Raw genomic sequence first — 19,558 nt, forward strand, 5'->3', positions numbered from 1 at the left:
AGAAATCTGATGGTTTTTAATCAAGTCTACTGACTGATATCAGAGTCTTTCAGTTATTCATCTTTTCAGTACTGTGAATGGCACAACCAAGAGAACAGCAGCTTTATTTTGAAATGACTAAGATGGCGTCTTGTTAATCATTGGACCACCTTTTTGAACTCTCTCTGCATTTTATTCACAGAGTAGATAGCTTTAGTTACATGCCGATGCAAATGTACTCCATCAAGTCCAGCAGATGTGAGCAATTTGCGCTTCTTTTTAGATAATCTGCTTTTGAATTGTTTTAATGCACAACAGACGGGAAAAGAATGTGGGACTGTTTTTCTTAAACTGATTCTGATAAAAAGCAATGAAAGTTAAATGTCTATCAAAGTGTATATGTATTACATTCAGTCTTTATAAATATATGCTGTACTATTTTCTGATGCAATGTTTGATCCATAATAAAATGTTTGTGCTTCACTGGCCATCATCAAAAGGGTATTTGGTTTCTATAGATGGTGCTGGATGTGCACTGCCTCCTGAGTGTACCTTACATTTATTGATATTATTATTAAGAATATTTTAAGCTTGATTTCACCAGGAACATCCTATTGATATTAAGGATCTAAGTATTTTACAAGAGAACTCTGGCCAAGACTACCAGCAATACAGAGGTTCAAGACATTCACAGCTAAACACAATAAAAAGAAATAGCACCATCATAAATAATATCTCTCTCAAGTATAACATTAATGGACAACTAAAGGACAGTTCTTTGTTACAGGGTTCATTGTAAGGCTTCATCCACAAAGTGCCCTCATCTCTTGTGGCACCCAAAGGTGAATAGCCACGTTATTTGACTTTTTTATTTACACGTCAGTAGCTCACTAAGGTTGCATACAAAGTTTTTTATGAAATATTATCACGTCCGGTTGGCGTATTAGTTATATTGGCATGTTACGCTTAGTTTTTGCTCAATTTGTTAGTAAATAAAGCCTTTCGTGTTTATTTTTTTAATAACAGAGGAAGTACAACACTGCACATGATAACACTGGCAAGTGTGACTATTGTGGGCAACAAGAGACAATAGAACATGTCATTTTCCATTGTAAGAAAGTATGAGTAAAGAAGGAGGGAAATGAGACAAAACATTACAATGGAAAGAATGCGTTTTAATTTAATATAAATTTTTAGAATGATTTCAAAACATAAGTGTTATGCAATTGTTTTTCATTATTTTAGAAAGACATGTATGATTGAGAGTATCTGAGTATTATATTTGCTGTGTTGGTTGTATTTGGTTTGTTCTATTTTGTTAATTGGGTTTGTTTTAGTATGTAATAAGTACTGGAGTCAGTGTTATCCTCACTCCATACCAGTTGGTTGGGGTAATGCACTACTTCGTTGTTTGCCAACCAGCAATAAAAGCCCATGAAGAAGAAGAACACTGCGCAGCAGGGATTAAAACAAGGATTATTACCATCAATGTAGAATCATCCAAGATCCAATGAAAAAAATGCAAAACAAAAAAAAATATGACTCTGAGACTGGAATAGCGCTGGGAATACAGTATGACCATTGGTGTCCACTGAAGAGGACGCTAAACCTGCCGAGACTGAGATGTGACCGCAGAGTTGATTGATGTATTTCAATTTTCTGATATGAGGCTTTTAATGTTGTTGCAGATCATTGTCTTTAATTAATAACGGTTGCTCTTTGATTACGGCAAGCTGCCACTTTGCTGCGAGACATCGCAGAGAGTCAAGCTCGTCCGGCATTATTTACAAGTGACTTATTATTTAAGCAAACTGCCATTATAATAGTTCTGCGATACTGTCAGTAGATGGCGCCACGTCTGTTTATATCAGGGGTCACCACCCTTTTTTAAACTGAGAGCTACTGACCTTTGAAGTAGAAGAGTCAAAGTTCACCTTAACTTTATGTAAAATCGATTTTTGTTCATGCATTGTTATAGATATTTTAATTTTAATTATAATTTTTTTTAAACAGAATAAAATAACTTTTTGGCAGTGAATTGTTTTTTTGTTTTTTTTTGGAACAGGCTGGTGGGCACCACATGTGGTGACCCCTGGTTTATGTATTTTTATCTACAAAAGGACATTCAAAACATTATGAGGATGGAGGCTTGGTATATATATATAACTTTATTTTATCATGTCAAACAGTTTTTGGTCTCTTTTTTTTATAAGCATATAATGTAGCTATATACCTTTAAAGCTATACTTGGTAATCCTGTTCAGGAACACTTGGGTAAAATGGTTATTCCATCCTGAAGAACCATTTTAATACATTATGTATTCAGAAAAAGGAGGTAAATAAAACTTATCTCTGTAAGAGTTGCAGGTCTGTAAAGACTGACCATTCCCTGCCGTTAGGTCTGAAGGACAGGATTTTGTCAGAGTTTTGTTTCTGACCTTACCACTCTCTGCCCTTCAAGTTCCTGAGGTTTCACCTTATCTATTGGTTGTCCCACATTCCAATCATTTTGACGCGCTCACGTAACTCCAGTGTGCGTGCACGTTCCTTGTTAGTTTCCGCATGCACACTACTAGTGTTTATGTATCCGGTTCGCTTAGCGGTTAGCTTCAGTGTTAGCTGTTCTCCCCGTTTACTTTGAACATGCCTGAGAGTTGCAAGAAGCAAACTGCGTACAAGTTTGAGACGAAGAGGAAGGCCTCAGTAGAAAGAAATAAGACCAGAGTGGATCTGGGAGTTTTTTTTTTAACATAATCCCCCTGAAGAGCGGAATAGCAAGGTCTTGTGTATGCGCAGTTATCTAAAATAGGACTTGGGGAAACTTCCGGAAGATTGCCAGCTCTACCTTTAACAGGACAGCTTTAAATACTGCAGGGTGCATTTGCATTTGCTATGAATCAATAAAAAGAGATAGAGAATAAAAAAGAAAGGAAAAAAAACAATGGTTATAATATACAGTATATCAGTCTGAATGATACCAGTTTAATCCCCCGCTCTATTTTGGAAAATCTCTTCTCAGAAATATTAAAAGAAACAAACTACAAAAAAAGATTGCCTTTTTAGTCTCAGCTATGATGAGCTGTCTCCATTAATCTGACAAGAGCATCCATTTTCACCCACACGCGGTTGATTCTTCTCATGAATCGGTATTGCCGTCATTATCATTTTTACATTGTTAAATTGGCCATGCTTGTTGATTATTTATCCATATTTCATATTTGATAATGAGTGAAACCAAATTAATGTGTTTCGAATTGGTTGAAACGAATAGCCGCAATAGAAAAAATAAATAAATAAATAAATAATAAAAAAAAAAAGATTCAGCATCAATTTGCATTGGATGGCTCCAAACGTGTTCAGCAAGCACACCCCATGCATTCTTGTCCACATTGTTTCTATCCAGTATGCCGGTAAATATCACTCTTTATCTCATAACTCACAATCAAACCCCAAGACAGCAAAGGCCAAGTTGTTACTTGACATGTCATCGCCTCTCCTATTTGACAAATGTGCAGGGATAGTCTCAGCAGTGGTGGTGAAGGGCAAGAGGTTGAGATGGACTCCATAACCAGTTCATTGTGGAAAATGATACAGTGAACCCACTTTTGACCCTGTGTGTTAGATGACAATAGGATAACCATTCCTATTGGGCAAGCTGAGCTGGTTTCCTGTTGGTCTGCCACAGCAAAGCCAAACAGGCTCCCCCCGGGTTAATGATAGCACTTGCTGACACATCAAAAATAGGCATTTGCATGGTAAATTACATTGAATGAATACAATAAAGACACCATTTCTTTTCTTCTCAGCAGTCGATGGCGATACCAACCGAGTCCTGTTCGCAGGCTGTTGAAAAGCAGACTTCTGAGAGGAGGTGGAGGGCGAGGAACAGGCAGAGGAGGAAGAGGAGGGTCCGTATATCGTAAGCAAGGATAAGCACAGATTTATCTGATGTCTTCTTAAGATAAAAGAAGGAACATCATCAAAACTGCGTTTATCCGTGCCTTTATAGACCAGCCCTCCTCTCCACTGAGACGGACAGAGCCAGAGAGCACACGCACGGCAGAGGTTAGCACATTAACTCCAGCATCAGGACATCACAGAGAAAGTGAAGCAGTTTAAAAACGTACATTTCAGAGGGCACAGATTGGAACAGAGGAGTGAAATGAGACCAGTCGGGTTCTAAGGCACAGCACAATAAAGAGACTAACACAACGTGGGCCGGCTGCAACAAAGATCAGGAGGTACAGACAACTCCTATTTGCTTACAGTACTGGGTAAAGGTTTTGCGTTTTACATTTCCCATAACTTCCATCCAATCTGTGCTCACGGAGTGTCCCATTTAGTAAATTCAGGGTAGAAGGGGCTGCAGAGACCAGGTCTGTACAGTGTTGAAGGCAGGCCCACATGAGCGCACGTGTTTAGGGCAAAACCAAGAAAGGGTGTCACGGTACAATATTCTTAATTCACAGCGATCACAGTTTGCTGCTCTTTTAATCAAATTCAGTGGGATTGCTTTGACAGCTCCACAGCTACTGCCTACAAACACCTTTGCTCTGTCTTATTATTTTTCCTTGTATGAAGCAAGGACAAAGGAAATGATTTTTTTTCCCAGTAAATAATTGCTTTCTATTTATGTTGTTTCAAGAAAGGTAGCATGCTATAGCCCAGGAACAAACTCCAAAGTTCTCAGGAACTAGAAAAAAAAAATAGAAATAAGCTGTGGAATTGACTTTGTAAAACATAAATGCTTAACACTAATTATGTGACTGTATGTGTGTCACTCAGATGTGCTAAAAAAACACTCCAGCACCAGTTCTAGCTCTCCAAGTGGTTTGGTGGAAAACTCCCTAATCACAAGATCAAGTTCTTTGGGAAATTATAGTCACTGCTGATAGTCTGAGTTTGAATGTAGAAAATGTCATCCAGAAGGAAGCCATAGATCTAGTTTGCATGTACCGCTTCTGGGTTTCCTGGCCAAAAGCTCATCGCAGGTGGAAAACGGGACGGTGGACAAAAGTTTAGCCACTGAGGCATTCCGGCAGAGCACCAATTGTGTGGGTGACATGCATGTATTTTTGTTTTAAGATTTAAATTGTGTGTTGGAAAAAAAGACTTTTGTAGCAAAAGGGTAAATATGCCTCACTTTAAATTTTGAACATATTCTTGACATCAAATTACAGATAATTTTTTCAAATAATGCAATCATTTCCTTTGCACTTGTGCCAATTTTATTTTAAAAAAATCTATGTTTTATTTAAATAGATGTCACATTACTTTTTAATTATTATTATTTATTTTTTTTGCATAAAAAAAACAAAATGAAGAAAACCGGTGAAAGTAGAGCAGAGCAGTTTGTGGTCAGTAGATGAAGTATACAGATTAGCTTGTGGGTTAAGTTTTTTTTTTTTTTTTTCTAGCGTTAATTTTTTTTTCATATTTAAAAATCCAGCTAGTCAAATTGTGAAATCAATCATCGTTTTTTTTTTTTTTGTGTACCGCCACACCCCTGAATCCAGCACGTACAAACCAGACTGTACACATGAATTTATCACACAGACAGCAGAGCTAAATGTCAAAAGGGAGAATACACAGGTTTAGATAAACAGATAGAGGTCAATGGGAAGGCACTGCACTATGATTAACACTTGAAGTACGAGCTGCCTCCAAACACTGTCTCCGCCACAAAATGCTGCTACTGGACATTAACAAGCTCATACAACAGAATCCAAACAACAGAAAAGTGGTTTGAGGCAACTTTTGACCCTTAAACAGAAAACAGCCATCCCTACCATGGTGACTCTGGGAGCGGACCGGCCAATGTTTTTCCCCTAGAAAACAGAACCCAGTGGTTATTGATTACACTGTGCTACTTGAATGGTGCCACCACAAAATGTAATCACGCTGAGCTACTAGGAGCCACCGTGGTTACATTGCATAGCAGAGAGAGAAAAAAAAATGGCTTTATTCAAAACATCAGTCTTGTTGACGGGGGTCAATTTGTGTTCCAACATTAGATAATAAAACAGCACGTGAGTTTAATGTCATTATAATTAACCCTTGTAAATCTTGAAAAAAAAACAACAACACACCAACAGATGTCTGGACACGCTGGAGTGCAGGAGGCAGGGAGAGATGAGCACAACTTTAGCGGTCGGCTATTGATTCCGTGGCATTTCATCTTCCCATCAACTACTGGCAGATCCCATCTGACACCGCGACACAAGGTATCAGCTATTACTGCTAAAGCGCAGGGGGATGACAGAAAGGAGTCGGGACTTTGGGATGAAAAGAGAGAAGAAAAAAAAGGGGGGGTGAGAGGAGAGGAGAGGAGAGGAGGAGGGGATAATGAGAAGAAGAAAGGCGAGGAGTCACTGCTGCTCTCCCACACCACGGGGCTCCAGCCATGCGACACTTTGATCCATCACTATTGATTTACCATCAGCGTCTCATCGCCACTGCCTCCCACACAGCAACAAGGATGCGATCCCGAGATGTGGCTCGGGACGACATGCCCACCAGTTTTTGACCTTAAACCCACCAACCCAACGAACCCTCTTAGCACAGTTTAACTCTTCTAGCAGGAGAAACACTGCTAATCATCATTTCTGGTCTTTTTTTTTTTTTTTTTATTAAAACAAACTGACAGGTTTTTGATCAAAAAAAATAACTCTGACAGACATATGTAAATAAGTACACTGAAGCAAATAAAACCTAAAGCAAATTCCCATCAGCAACAGACGATGACTGTGGAGCTATGGAATTGCTGGTGGTTACAAAATGTTCAACTTCATATCTCTCTTCGTTAGGGTTTCTTATAATGAGGTCAAGCATTTTTTTTGAAAACAAATCAGATGTCTCCCCACATCACCACAGCACATACAAAGCAACAAATAACATTAAACAGAATGAAATGGCAAAGTTCTTTTCCTTCGTAGTCTTTTTTTTTTTTCTTCCTCTTTTTAACCAAGGCTGCACCAACTGGGGCCGGCACAGCACAAGTTCATTACTGGTTCTGTAGAAGCACAGAAAGGAACCCTGTTTGATTTTTTCACAGCTCCAGAGCAATTTTTTGTGCAAACAGATTAATATGACCGTAAAGGTCTGATCCTTCCCCCGGTTTATCCCGAGCTTCTGTAGAAGATCACTGTGCAGGTTACTGACGCAGATCGCTACTGGTCTGAGTCAGACTGAATATGCATCAAACACTTTTGTGCTCTTTCGTACATTTTGGGTATAGAATCAATTTGAAAAATACATTTTTTGATGTCTAAATCAATCAAAAAAAAGTACAGACAACAAGAGCAGGCTGAGATATCAATAGGAGAAATTTCCGTGGGGTGGGAGTAGGGGTAGTGTCCAAGGAGTGTTTTCAGCAGGGAAGAAACCGTACCCTTGGCTCAGTGCATACAGTAGCTGAGGCCTTATGGTGTATTAATATAGCGAGGACCCGGTGAACTCTGTGAACTCTAAACACTTTATAAAGTAAGTGAAAATTGCGGCTGCTGTAAGTCATCCGCTTTTGCAGCCGCAGAGGGAGCCTCTTCGCTTTTATATGAGGTTATTCAGGGGATTCTCTTTCTGACCCGCCAGAAAAAAAACAAAAAACATGAAAAGAAAAGAAAAAAAAAAAAAACTTCCGTGGTCCATCAAGCATCTCTTTGCTGATCTTACCGTATTCGGACTGTTTGTCTGGAAGCAAAACGCGATAACAAACGCTGGTGCCCGAGCTTTGCTGCCTTAACGTTATGCATTAAGGTTTACGCAGGGTGCTATGCTTTTAGCATTTTTTTGCGGCGCAGTGGAAGGGCACAAGGCAGAGGCTTCGAAATGATTTTCAGCGCTGGGACAAGACTTTTAAAAAGACGAGGCCTTAAAGGGGGTTACAAGTAAAAGTGCACCTGGCAGTTAGGCAGGGAATGGCATCGGCTGTGTCTCCTAATTTCAAAGAGCAATTCTTATATTTCCACATATTCGGAAAGAGCAGTTCTGGCAATAAAAAGGGGAGAAAGGATTTCAGACGACGCAGCACTTTAAATAAAGACAGCGCCACGGCAAAAGGCTGAGAAGAGGAGACCCCCTTCCCAGGGCCAATCTACCTGCCAGCATGCCCACCCTCAGCTGTCTGAAGTCTTTGCTCGGATTTTCAACCCCAAATTTTCTGCAGCAGACGTCGGCATGTCAGCAAAGCTATTTCTTTGAAAACAGTGATGTGGGGGCCATTTTTGTACTAATGCACAAAATCAAGGGTAAGCCTTCAAGAGCCAAGTTCACAACCAACAACAGTGTTTCAAAACTTTACTTTATGCTTTCCCTGATAATCTTCATGAAGAAATACACAAAGCAGAAATCACATACATAAAAGTGAGCATCTTTTGGCTAAGACACTTGATCTAGTGTCAATGTTTTGAGTTTCATTGATAATAATGAGTATTTCACCAAAGGCTACATGACGGTAATACTGACTCCAGGGGCTGCTGCCAGACTGTGATGTATGTTGCAATAAAGCTAAATGTTTTTTTATGACTGCGAAAACTTCACATAGTCCTGCGTCTCATATTAACACACAATGTAGCGCATGTAACTCTCATAAATCTCATAAAAACCTTACTCGCTAATGATGCGGGTGCAGCCTGGGAGCTGGAACCACATTCAGAACCAAATGTTCATTAATTCATTGCCGCAAATGGATCGTCGTAATGTGATAACTCCGAGCTTTCAGCGTAGCATGGAAAAGAGCCGTTAGTATCCAGAGTTCACTGTTATAAAGCGTTGTTCCTCAGTGGAAGGAGATGGAGGATCCCCAGTGGTGCATGGTTGTCAGGCCGGTAATGACCGGATTGGTCATTTCTTTCATTGTTTTACATCCACATGTCACATTATGTCTATTATGCCAATGTGCACTGACAGAAAATAGTGGCTAAATTGTACACTAAATATTTAAATAGGTTAAAAAAGTATTCTGGAGTCATTAAGATTTGATACAGTTACACCTTTCCATAGACTTCTGAGTTACTCTACTTAGGTTATTTAATGATGTTGTCATGACCTAATCACTGCGTATAGTTTTATTCCATAAAATCATATAGACTTTATATATATATATATATATATATATATATATATATATATATATATATATATATATATATATATATATATATATATATATATAGACAAAGAGCTTCATCATTCTTCCCAGGCAGCTATTTTGGACTTTCCAACAACCTAATCAGACTTCACTGAACCTCTTGAACAGGTTGAAATAAGGAACGGTAAGGTGGTAAATTATGTTGTGTAATCAGGGTTTTTTTAATGACTAGGGCTGAAACTACAGAACCTGGTCTGGTCACTTAAGATGACTCTTAAGCGCACAATTATCTAGGTAATTTCAATACAACCTCACATTAGACTGGAGGTGGTTGCTTCATTTTATTTTTACAACAGTTATTAACGGAGGGTTTATCTGCACATAAAAATCGGTCATTTTATCTCATGTGCTTGTGCTGTATTTCCATTCCAATGCCCCGTTTAGCAACAGCAGCCCTGACCAAACAACGCACCCGTGCCAGAAAAAAAATGTTTAATTACTATCATGTAAAATTTGGCTCTATCTCTACTTAATTGAGCGTGTTCCTGACAACACGAACACAATGAATTTACAGTACTTATTGGATATGATTTTAAAGAAATCCAAACAGGAAGGGCTCACCAAGTCTCTTTTGGCAAGAAAGCCCCAGAGTGGGAACAGTTGTGAAAGACAACAAGAAAAAAATTCAGGAACTTAGCGGAGCTGCTAAAACAGGTGGTTATCAAGTTGAATAATCCCTTAAAGTGTTTTTTTTTTTTTTTTTGAATGTGGTTTGCAAAAATTTGCATTTTTTCTCACGTCCTACCCCGGTTGTTACTTTCTTTAAGTCAGGGGTGACCAAATCCAGCCCTCGATCGCTACTCCCTTACAACTTTCAGATGCCTCCTTTCTCCAACGCACCTGAGTAAAACGCCTTAAATTCCCCCTTCAGCGTTCAGTCATCCAGCTCTGCAGAGGCCTGCTAAGGAGCCACTCATTTAACATGTCGGAGCACGGAGGCGTCCAAACGTTGCAGGACTCTTGCCCCCCCCCCGCTTCAAATCAACGCCTCGGAGAGAGGAGGCATGTTTCTCTTCGTGCACCGCTAATTAGCGCGCGTTAGCGTATTAACAAATGAACAGGTACGGGGTCTGAATCTGCCAGTGACCAGGCAGGGTTACTGTGCAGTAGACAGAAGGCCCGTTTACACTACACTTTTTTAACCGAGCCATGCCAAGACCAGTCCGAGCTTGGATCAGTTATCCAAGGCCAAGCCGACCCGTTTACACACCACACTATCCCGGTTCCTTGGTTGCTCCTCGCCTCCTAGTGGCGATCTACGGTACTACCGCTCTCTGGGATTGAAGGCGGAAGCAGCAAAACAAAACGGCGGCGCCCCTAACATTCAGGATGTTATGCATGATATTGTGATATTTCGGTGCTTGTGGAGAGTCAGGGGAAGAAGGCAACCATTGGTGAATTTACTTGTGAAAGTCGGCTTTTTTGGGAAGTGGGTGAGACAAACGAACGTCTAATAAGGATTTACAGACGCAGGAAACGACGACAGACACTGAGGTTCATCACGCTGCTAAGCAGAATCATCTCTGGAAACCGTGTGGCACGGTAAGGAAGTTAGTATTATTATGACTGTCTGAAATTTGTCTGAATGGAGTGTGATTCGGGACCTGCTCAGGAACTGGTCTGCAGTTAGCGCGGTCCGGTTATGTTTAGCGCGGTCCGGTTCAGTCTGCTGACCGTTTACACACAACAGTTATCTCGGTTACCGAGCTCGGACTGGTCTCGGCTCGGTTAAAAAAGGTGTAGTGTAAACGGGCCTAGAATGTGTCGTTTACGTTAAACACACACACACCAGGGACACTCGCTTAGAACCCTGCGCACATAACCACACATCCAGCTCCAGCCCGCGTCGGCCTCCATATTGGATGATAGCATCCTAAACATTTAAGGACGAGGTGCGCATTATATAAAACATAACAGCGTGTCGTAAAGGAGGATTAAATTGCCTATGTTTGCCGGAGAAGGAATTAAGCTGCTCAGCCAACTTGGGAAGACTCCCGTGAAGCAGCTTGCGCAGCTGTTTAGGGTTACGTTCCCTCCATATTTAAAAGTAACCATGTGAAATTTTCGTGCTCAGCCGGTTCAAGGGTTGAGACCACAAAAGCAAGAAAGCCGATCGTGACACGATTAACAAAAGAGGAGTACAAAGTTGCTGCAGTTTACCAGTGTTCTAGCAGGGGAGAGAAGAAGGCTTTCTTCATTAACTCTCCATCTCATCCAGCAATCCCCTAAGCTCAGATAGAGCGAGGCGAGCGAGCAAGGGTAAGATTAAGAGAGAGAGCGAGAGAGTGAGAGTGAGAGCAAGGATTCGATAAAGCGGAGAGTCTTATTTCATCGCTTCACACACTGCTGGATGATCAAAGTACAAAATGCTGTTTTAATTCCAAGAATCATATCTCATCTTCTGTCCGCAAGCTCATTTTAGAGAATTATGCTGCAGGACAGTGGGGGGAGAGAAGAAGAGGCACACAAATTGAGCCTCCAATCTTCAGCTCGACTGCTACAAAATGTTTAATGCAATTTTTTTTTTTAGAACAGCTTCTTGACCTACGATAGATTCTGCGAGCGGGTTAGGAGAACTCAGCGTTTCTTCTGAGCTGTTTCCAAATGAAATAAATTCCAATGCTCCTTTCTCACACTTTACCGGCGTAGAAAGAAAACTGTATATAGCCAAGAGAATTACCAACAGGTAACTGAGACATGTGAGCTCGAACTGGATAGTTCCTGAAGTCCTGGGTTAAGGATTGTAATCTTCACACTGAATCAGTAATCACAAGCCTGAGGTCTCCATTAACCCATATCATATGATACAAATGCACAGAAAGACTAGATTGGTGGACTTTGGACTTCTACAAGCCAGGAGGGTGATTGCACTTAATTGGAGAAGTGTAGAGGCTCCTTCAATGAAACATTGGGTAAAGGAGCTTTCCAAGTGCCTTGGACTGCAAAGACTAACGCATATTGCTAAGGGAAAACAGAAAGAGTTTTATAATCTCTGGGAACCATATATGAGCATTATAGAGTCTGAGATATAATGTTTATAATGTTTATTTATCCTAAGTTCTGTATTTTTTTTTTAAATGTTTTATTTATTTGTTTTTCATTATAATTTTTAAGCGAGATCCTTTTTACATTTGAGTACTTGATTTCAAATGTATATATTCCTTAAGCTAAGTTGTACATAGGTGGAATTTGCAGGTTTAGCCTAGGTCTGTGTGTATGTGGGGATGGGGGGGTTATGTGTTAATGTTCTATTTTGAATTGTTATGCAATGCAAAAAATCAATAAATATATTGGGGAAAAAAAACATATCACATGAATTATCATGCATATTGCTGCTAACTACACAAGGCAAATTAGAGCACTCCCACAAAACAACCACGCACTCAGTTGAACTAAATCTATTTTATTAGTCGAGGTTTCAGTCTCTGTAGAAGTGCGTTCACACCGTACGCGAACAAGCCGTGTGGAGCGAGTGATTTATATGTTACCTCTATGGAAAGGCGCGACCAGGAGCAAATTAACGGTCCGCGATGCGAACGACGCGTTTTGAGCGCTGTGACCTGCACAAACTCGGCGAATAGAGGTATGCGAAATTTAGCTCGAGTTCCAAAATTCGGAACCTTTCCGTCAATTCGGATCGCGTTAAGTGTGCTGCTCGTCCATTAATTTAAGCACAAAAATGTTTGGACCATACAATTATTCCTATTGAGCAATGTTGAATGTACTGAACGAAGACGGCTGTGGTTTGTGTCCTGGAGGGTGATCTGTCCCTCGACGCAGGGCAGCAGCTCCTCATACCGGGTCCTGGAAAGACTGAAGAACCGCTGGAAGCGACCATCGTCCAAATGCAGCTACAGGTGATGGTAATCATCGAACCTGGACTCTCTGCGGGATCTGCCGTTCTTAACCAGTGGCGCTGACGCCACTGGTTAAGAATGGCAGATCGTTCGGTGAGAACGTAACATCACAGCATTCTTAGTTTGAAATTATGTCAAGTAGATGTTTTTGGCAAAAAATGTAGAAACATTTGGTCTAAAAGTGAGAGTTAACTTTGTGGTTCGTCTGCCTTGGGGAAATCCGGTCAGCGCTACGCCGTCCATATGTTATGAGGGCGCCTTTGATGGTGCCTCTCTTAGAGAGTTTATTGACTCTGGTGCAATTAATATTTTTAAATGCATATTGATTTGGCAAAAACAAACTAAACTTTTTTTAGGTAGTAAATAACCTGTAGCTTGTAAATCAGTAAATAACCTGTATAGCATCAAAGACTGATCAACACTTTAGATAAAAGTGGGTCGTGTTTTCATTTGACAGTTTAGGACAAATACGAAAATGCCAAATACGAAAATACAGCAGGAGGAATCCACTAGGCTGAGCAGCCTCTTGTATGTTTTACACCCTTTTTGCTTTATTTCTGTGCTGTAGTCACAAAGCAAATTGCAGTAAATACAGACCGGAGCAATTCCACTCATGCAGTCTGGTAGATGGTTGTCATTTGCACTTATTTCTTGGTCAGGTCACAGTTACCTGCTCTACAACTACAGACAATTGAAGTAGAAGTGATCAAAGAGACAGAGAAAAACGATTCACTTGATCATGTTAACTGAGAAATCTGGGTTCTGAGGTGATGAAGCATTATTACTTAAAACTTTAAATTCCAATTAACAGTATTTCAACATTATAACAGGTGGTCTACAAATCTAATGATATATACATTCTATACAGGCAACCCCTAGTATAGTTTATAAGAAAAAGTGGGAAGACGGGTAAGGGCTTACATCCTGTTAATGTCAACATAATGCAAACTAAGATCATTCGATTTCAGTTCACCACCTCCCGCATCAGACCGCCCTCTAAACGCCTTCCCCAAATACGTTCATGATTGCCTGTTTAAACGTTGACGATATGCATCAGCGCAGAAATGCTTGTTTGCTATTTTACAAACAGGCTGCATTTTTTAGTTTTAGTTTTTGCCACTGGTGGCCTTTATTTCAAATTTGGCTGACAGGCCAGCCCTCTGTACGTGGGTTGCTTGCTCTCCCCCCCCTTCACCACCAGACCACATGCCGGATGGTTGTCTCAAACCCACATTTTTACTCAGTTTGAGAATTAGAAGCACTCAGCTCCACAGAACCCTTACTTCATGAGTTCGGAACCATGTGCCAAACAACCTTACATTTACGAGGGGAAACGTCGCACGCTAACGAAGTTGCATTATATTTTCTAATACGGAGAATAATCTAAATAGGTCATTCTGCAATATCATAAAGAAAATGTTAGTCTTTCGCTTCAATCAATGCAAAAATGGGAAAATTGTAAGTCCTGACTCTCACTACTGAGCCTGTATATATATATATATATATATATATATATATATATATATATATATATATATATATATATATAAAAACGCTCAGCAGAGAGCTTCAGATCTTACTGGATTAGTTTGGGTGTTATCTAATACCACCACTTGAATGGGGCCACAGCTTTAGCACTCGACACCTGCTTAATAGTAACTTTCACAATAAGACCAATCCGCTAAAGTGGATGACTTTTCGGTGGACGGCACCTGATGCCGGTGCAGCAGAGCCATGCACTGAGGCGTGACCGTCCCGAATGCGATCCCCCCCCCTCCCCCGGCTCCACTAATGCTTCATGTTTCCATGCAGCGAGCGCGTGGCATTCACACATAGCTGCACAGCGCCGCACGCTCCCATCCACGCAGTCCTCCTCCAGCTCCCAACTCAACAGCACAATCAGGCTCGACAGGGGCTCTAGTCTCCACTCATTACAGCCGGTTAAACCTAAACTCATTAACAATGAAGCCATAACAATAGTGAGCACAAAAGCAGAAGGTGTGGGAGGACTGCCTTCGCATGGGGGTAGGAAAAAAAAAAAGAAAGAAATTTAGATTCCCCCCCCCCCCCCCCCCGCCATAATCAACTGTCAGTCATTTACTAAGATAAAGGCTTCTTTATTGCTGCATAGGGGACAGGAGCTCACTGTTGCATTTTAATTACCATATTGCTCGGATTTTACAAAGTGAACATAAGTATGCAGTGCCATGGCTGTACGGGCCCGGCTTTATGAATAGAAATGTGTTCCACAAAAGACAGCGGCGAGAGCTGAATTAAAGCCTTGACATGCTCACTGAAACTTGCTATTTTCCCGTTTCTTCTGGCCTCCTGCTCGAATGAGGAATGAAATGACAAAAGACGTGGATGAATATTAACAATCCCTCTCTGCACTGGTGGGAATACTGGTCACCTTTCCAGCCATCTGTGATTTTACGTTGACTCCTGTTCGTTGTTTTTTTTGTTTTTTTGTTGTTGTTCTAACGCCGTATGTGAAAAGCGTATTTCTGTTTCCTTTTAGGAGGTTAACCAAAACCTTCAGAAGGCGTGCGGTCTCCCTGGATGGAGCAGAACACGTGTACCCTGCTTGAACAGCTGCCAAAAAGCACAAAGGCTGATAGGACTTGACAAGGTGTGTTCAATTTGTTCCAGACGCGAGGTGCGAGGGAGACGCATCTGAATATCGACTGGAACCATTTAGTCCACCCGGGTCCCTATTGATACGTCAATCATCCTGCTAAATCCAGTAAGAGTCTCGAGAGCGGAACCGTGGCCCAAGGACGCTGCTCTTCTCTGTCGTGTTTTAATTGCTTTTGGCACTGCACACCATGAATCATGGTAATGAGTTAATGAAGTCATTGAGATTTAGTGGGCAGCCACGGGCGAAGGACTTCCGGCCGAGAATAATGCACCGCTCAATGCGGCTTTATTAACATTTCAAAAAAGCGCCAGTGGTCACATCGGCAAAAACAATCACAGCTATTGTGATTAATTTCCTGCCAGTTCAACAACGAGGGCAACGTGGACGGAGACTTTGGAAGAGGTTTTATGGCCCCACGTCTTGGCATTTTAATATTTGATCATGATTGGAGGGAAAGTAAGTAGTCTTCTCGTTTGGACAGCTTTTCTTTTTTTTCTTTTTTTTTTTTTCAGCGAACACATAATGTACCCTAAGACCTGAGAAACTAACCAGCACTCCCAAGTACTAATAAGGCAGAACTAATGCAGCTTTTCAGCCATGCTACCAGCAAGCCATAGTTATTACATACAGAGTCTGTCAGTCACACGCTTAATCCTCCTGTTCGCTCCAAAAGTAAGGGGATTTCTACTGCCAAGTGCATTAACATGTTTGTCAAAAGCATTCAAATATATGTATATGTCAGGCAAAGCTCTCTGCAACTTATGTAAGTATTGATGCAGCCATAAAGACATCTGTTTTGACATAAGATATGTGTCATAAAACTATTATTTTTTTACTAACCCCTTACTCTTTTGACTCATTTAAGGTTATATATACATAAAAAATGTTTTTGTTGTGGAGCAAATGCTAAACTAAGTACAGATTGTTCATTTTGAAACATATAACAAAATTCATATAAATGAAGATATCATGCATATTGGTGACGTTAGGCATAAGTGGGTGTGATAGTATGTTTTCTAGTCTCAGGTGTGCGGGACATTTTATTGATGCTATTTATTGCTAAACAAGGACTTTGAAATCACAATATATTTTTCTGTACAATCTATTGCCCTCCATCATCACAGTATGCCAAATACAACTTAATACATTATGGTCACAAGCGGGTGTCGCCCGACCTCTGACCCTCAGATTGTGCCAAAGTGCTTCAAGTCGGATCTTTTGTGTGTTTAGAAAATGTATCAACAGGTCCCTACTCTGCATTATGAGTGAAAGCAACTAAGGCAACAATGATGTCAAAAGGCTCCCAGTGTTAGGTTCGGTGATTCTTTTTTAACCCGTTCTATGAAGAACCATCAGGGTTTCTGATAAAAGATCCAGCGATCTGCTCTGTTGCAGTAGAGTTCAGCAACATCAGTGTGTAAATCATGGGAGTTGTAAATTTAACTGAAAAAACGACAGTTGATTCTGTGGTTTAATTTTTTGTATGCTGCCAATGGGTGAAAAATATAACATATTTCCAAAGAATTCAAGGATATACTTAAGAAACAATACAAATGATACCTAAAACTGTTATATTAGTTATAGAAATGCTATATTACAGACAAATGTGAGGCAGAGATGGCACTGGTTATTATTATTATTATTATTATTATTATTATTATTATTATTATTATTATGTAAACATTTTTTCCAGTTTGGATACCATGGCAACAGCAAAAGGTTAAACCTAGCAGTTCCCATACAGTTGTTGGCATGAGACACTCCAGCATCTGAGTTTTCAGGTCCCTTCAAAAGAAGGCAGCTTGAGAGCCTCTCAGAATGACTGTGCCCCAGATTCACTAGAAGAGACAATTTTTCAGACAGCATGTGTTTCCTTGTTAATAAGGCCAGTTGTATGTTAGAAATCCCAGAACCGGCAGCAAAAAAATCTGAAAAAAAAAACACATCTTCACCCACAGAAAGCTTTTTTCCTCCCCACTTGTTCCTACTCTCTATCTGTTTTGGGGGCCACTGGGAGCCTCTGAGATAAGATCTTGACTGTACTTGTGTGGATGTGTGAGCTCTATCTACAGGTAAAGCATTCCTGCTCGGCTGTATCTCCAGTGTACACTGCTGTGTCTGTGCAAACACAGCTTCATTGTTTGGCATCGATGAACCAGGGCAAATGCAGATATAGTTACTCCTCTAGCCTACTCTTCAATAGGACACAGCCTCTTTTTCCCAGGTCAACAATTAAGACTGCAACCATTTAGTTACGTGTGTTTGATTGATCACTCTGCGGAGACAAAAAAAAAAAAAAAGACTGTTACCCTGAGTAATACTGCTTTGCAAAACCAGTGGATTTGCCTACATGTTGTCCTCAGTCAACACAACACATATCTCTGCATTTTGCACTTTGCAAATTCATAACCTGACCCAGTTTGACTGTTAATTTACCTTAGCAAATCCTTCATATCATAATATGTCCCATTGTTCCATTTAATTTGCAGAAACAGATCTTGAAATGTGCGTCAGACCCAGCAGCAGAGCAGAAAGGTATTTCATTTCCGTGCTAGTTTGCTTGCATCACCCAGCTGACTGAAATAAACAAAAACAGCCTAACAAAAATACATTTATCAGTATACACATTCAATATTGATTAGAACATGTTTATTAATAAAGGTTGTACAGTAATGTGTTTGCAGGATCTAAAAGAATATATAAATTGCTCAAAAGTGCAAACAAGCTGATTTTTTTTTTACTGCAGCTGTGAGCACTTGGAAGGAAGCCATATTGAATTGTATGTGTGGGGTTTGCAATAATAACAATAATTCTGACTTTCAGAAGCATAGCAGTTGATCTTTTCTGCCTGGGATTGGTGTTTATGTTTTAGAAACTTAAAACATAAGGGTTTTTTTTGTTTTTTTTGTCTTTTTACTGGGTCTGATGTACATTCCAAGATCCAAGTTCTGGCTCCTAAGGGTATTGGAGCAGATTAAAACTTGGTTTCAACAACTTGTAGTGAGTCACATTATTAAGTTTCAGACTACATTAACAGGAACCACAATTGTAGAGATTTTGCTAAGGCAAATATTCTTAAATAGAAAGTAGGTGAGCCAGAGGGCACCCCCTTCTGGTTCACTAGCATTAAACATGCAGCAGTACGGACTATATTATTCAAACGCATTGATAAGAACTAAGGTTACACAACATATCCAATCCCACTCATCATCACAAAAAGGGTGCTTAATATTGTGATCACGAAGGACTCCTCAGATACAGTATTAGGTAGACTACCATGTTTAAGGCATTCATGCTCTGCAGTTCTTTAATATACTGCAGGTATGCAGGTAGAATCTGTTAGAATCATCAAGATTTTCTCAGTAAATGTATTTGAAATATTTTTATTGACACGGAATCCGCATATGATCTTGGCAACAACCCAAGCAGGTCACACATAAAGAATGTTTTAATCAAATTAGTCCACAAACGAGGCTATGCAGAAAAATACCGCTATAACACAATGGGCTAGCATTGAGCGCATGAAGAAAAGGATGTGCAAAAAAAAAAAACAGGAAATCAGCTAAAGCTTCTCAGTATTTACAAAATGCCTGCTGCCATCAGTTGTAGATGGTTTAAGGTTAACTGATGACACTATAAAAAAGCATTGCACAGAGCAGTGCAACTGGTAAATGCAAAGAGACCTTCACAACAAACAAAAAAAGGCTTACCATTGCAAAACACAATAATGGCAAAGTTCAAGCCACTTTTCTAAGCCTCTGAATGTTCCAGGAAAATGGGATCAGCAAGTGGAAAGAACAACATTACATTATGACTCAGCCACAGCCAGGTGCCCATCATAAGATTTCTGACAGAGGAATATCAAAGCTTCAGAAAGACCTGAAAGAAGCAGGTACAGTTTTTTCCCGTTAAAACAATAAGTCATGTGCTCAACCG

The 19,558-nt window shown here is 40.2% G+C and overlaps 1 protein-coding gene across 1 annotated transcript in view; it reads right to left on the reverse strand.

The window, feature by feature from the left end:
• Positions 1-6,489, reverse strand: part of LOC105920231 (protein shisa-6) — a 37,533-nt gene extending 31,044 nt beyond the window's left edge. Inside the window, exons 1-3 of the mRNA XM_036142590.1 lie at positions 6,446-6,489; positions 6,069-6,121; positions 5,769-5,807 (exon numbers count right to left, since the gene is read on the reverse strand). Of these exons, the coding sequence (XP_035998483.1) occupies positions 5,769-5,807; positions 6,069-6,121; positions 6,446-6,489 (136 nt within the window). The remainder of the gene's footprint in view (positions 1-5,768; positions 5,808-6,068; positions 6,122-6,445) is intronic.
• Between the last annotated feature and the right edge of the window lie 13,069 nt (positions 6,490-19,558).

Source organism: Fundulus heteroclitus, chromosome 10 (assembly GCF_011125445.2).
Source record: "Fundulus heteroclitus isolate FHET01 chromosome 10, MU-UCD_Fhet_4.1, whole genome shotgun sequence".
In the NCBI taxonomy this organism is placed as follows: domain Eukaryota; kingdom Metazoa; phylum Chordata; class Actinopteri; order Cyprinodontiformes; family Fundulidae; genus Fundulus; species Fundulus heteroclitus.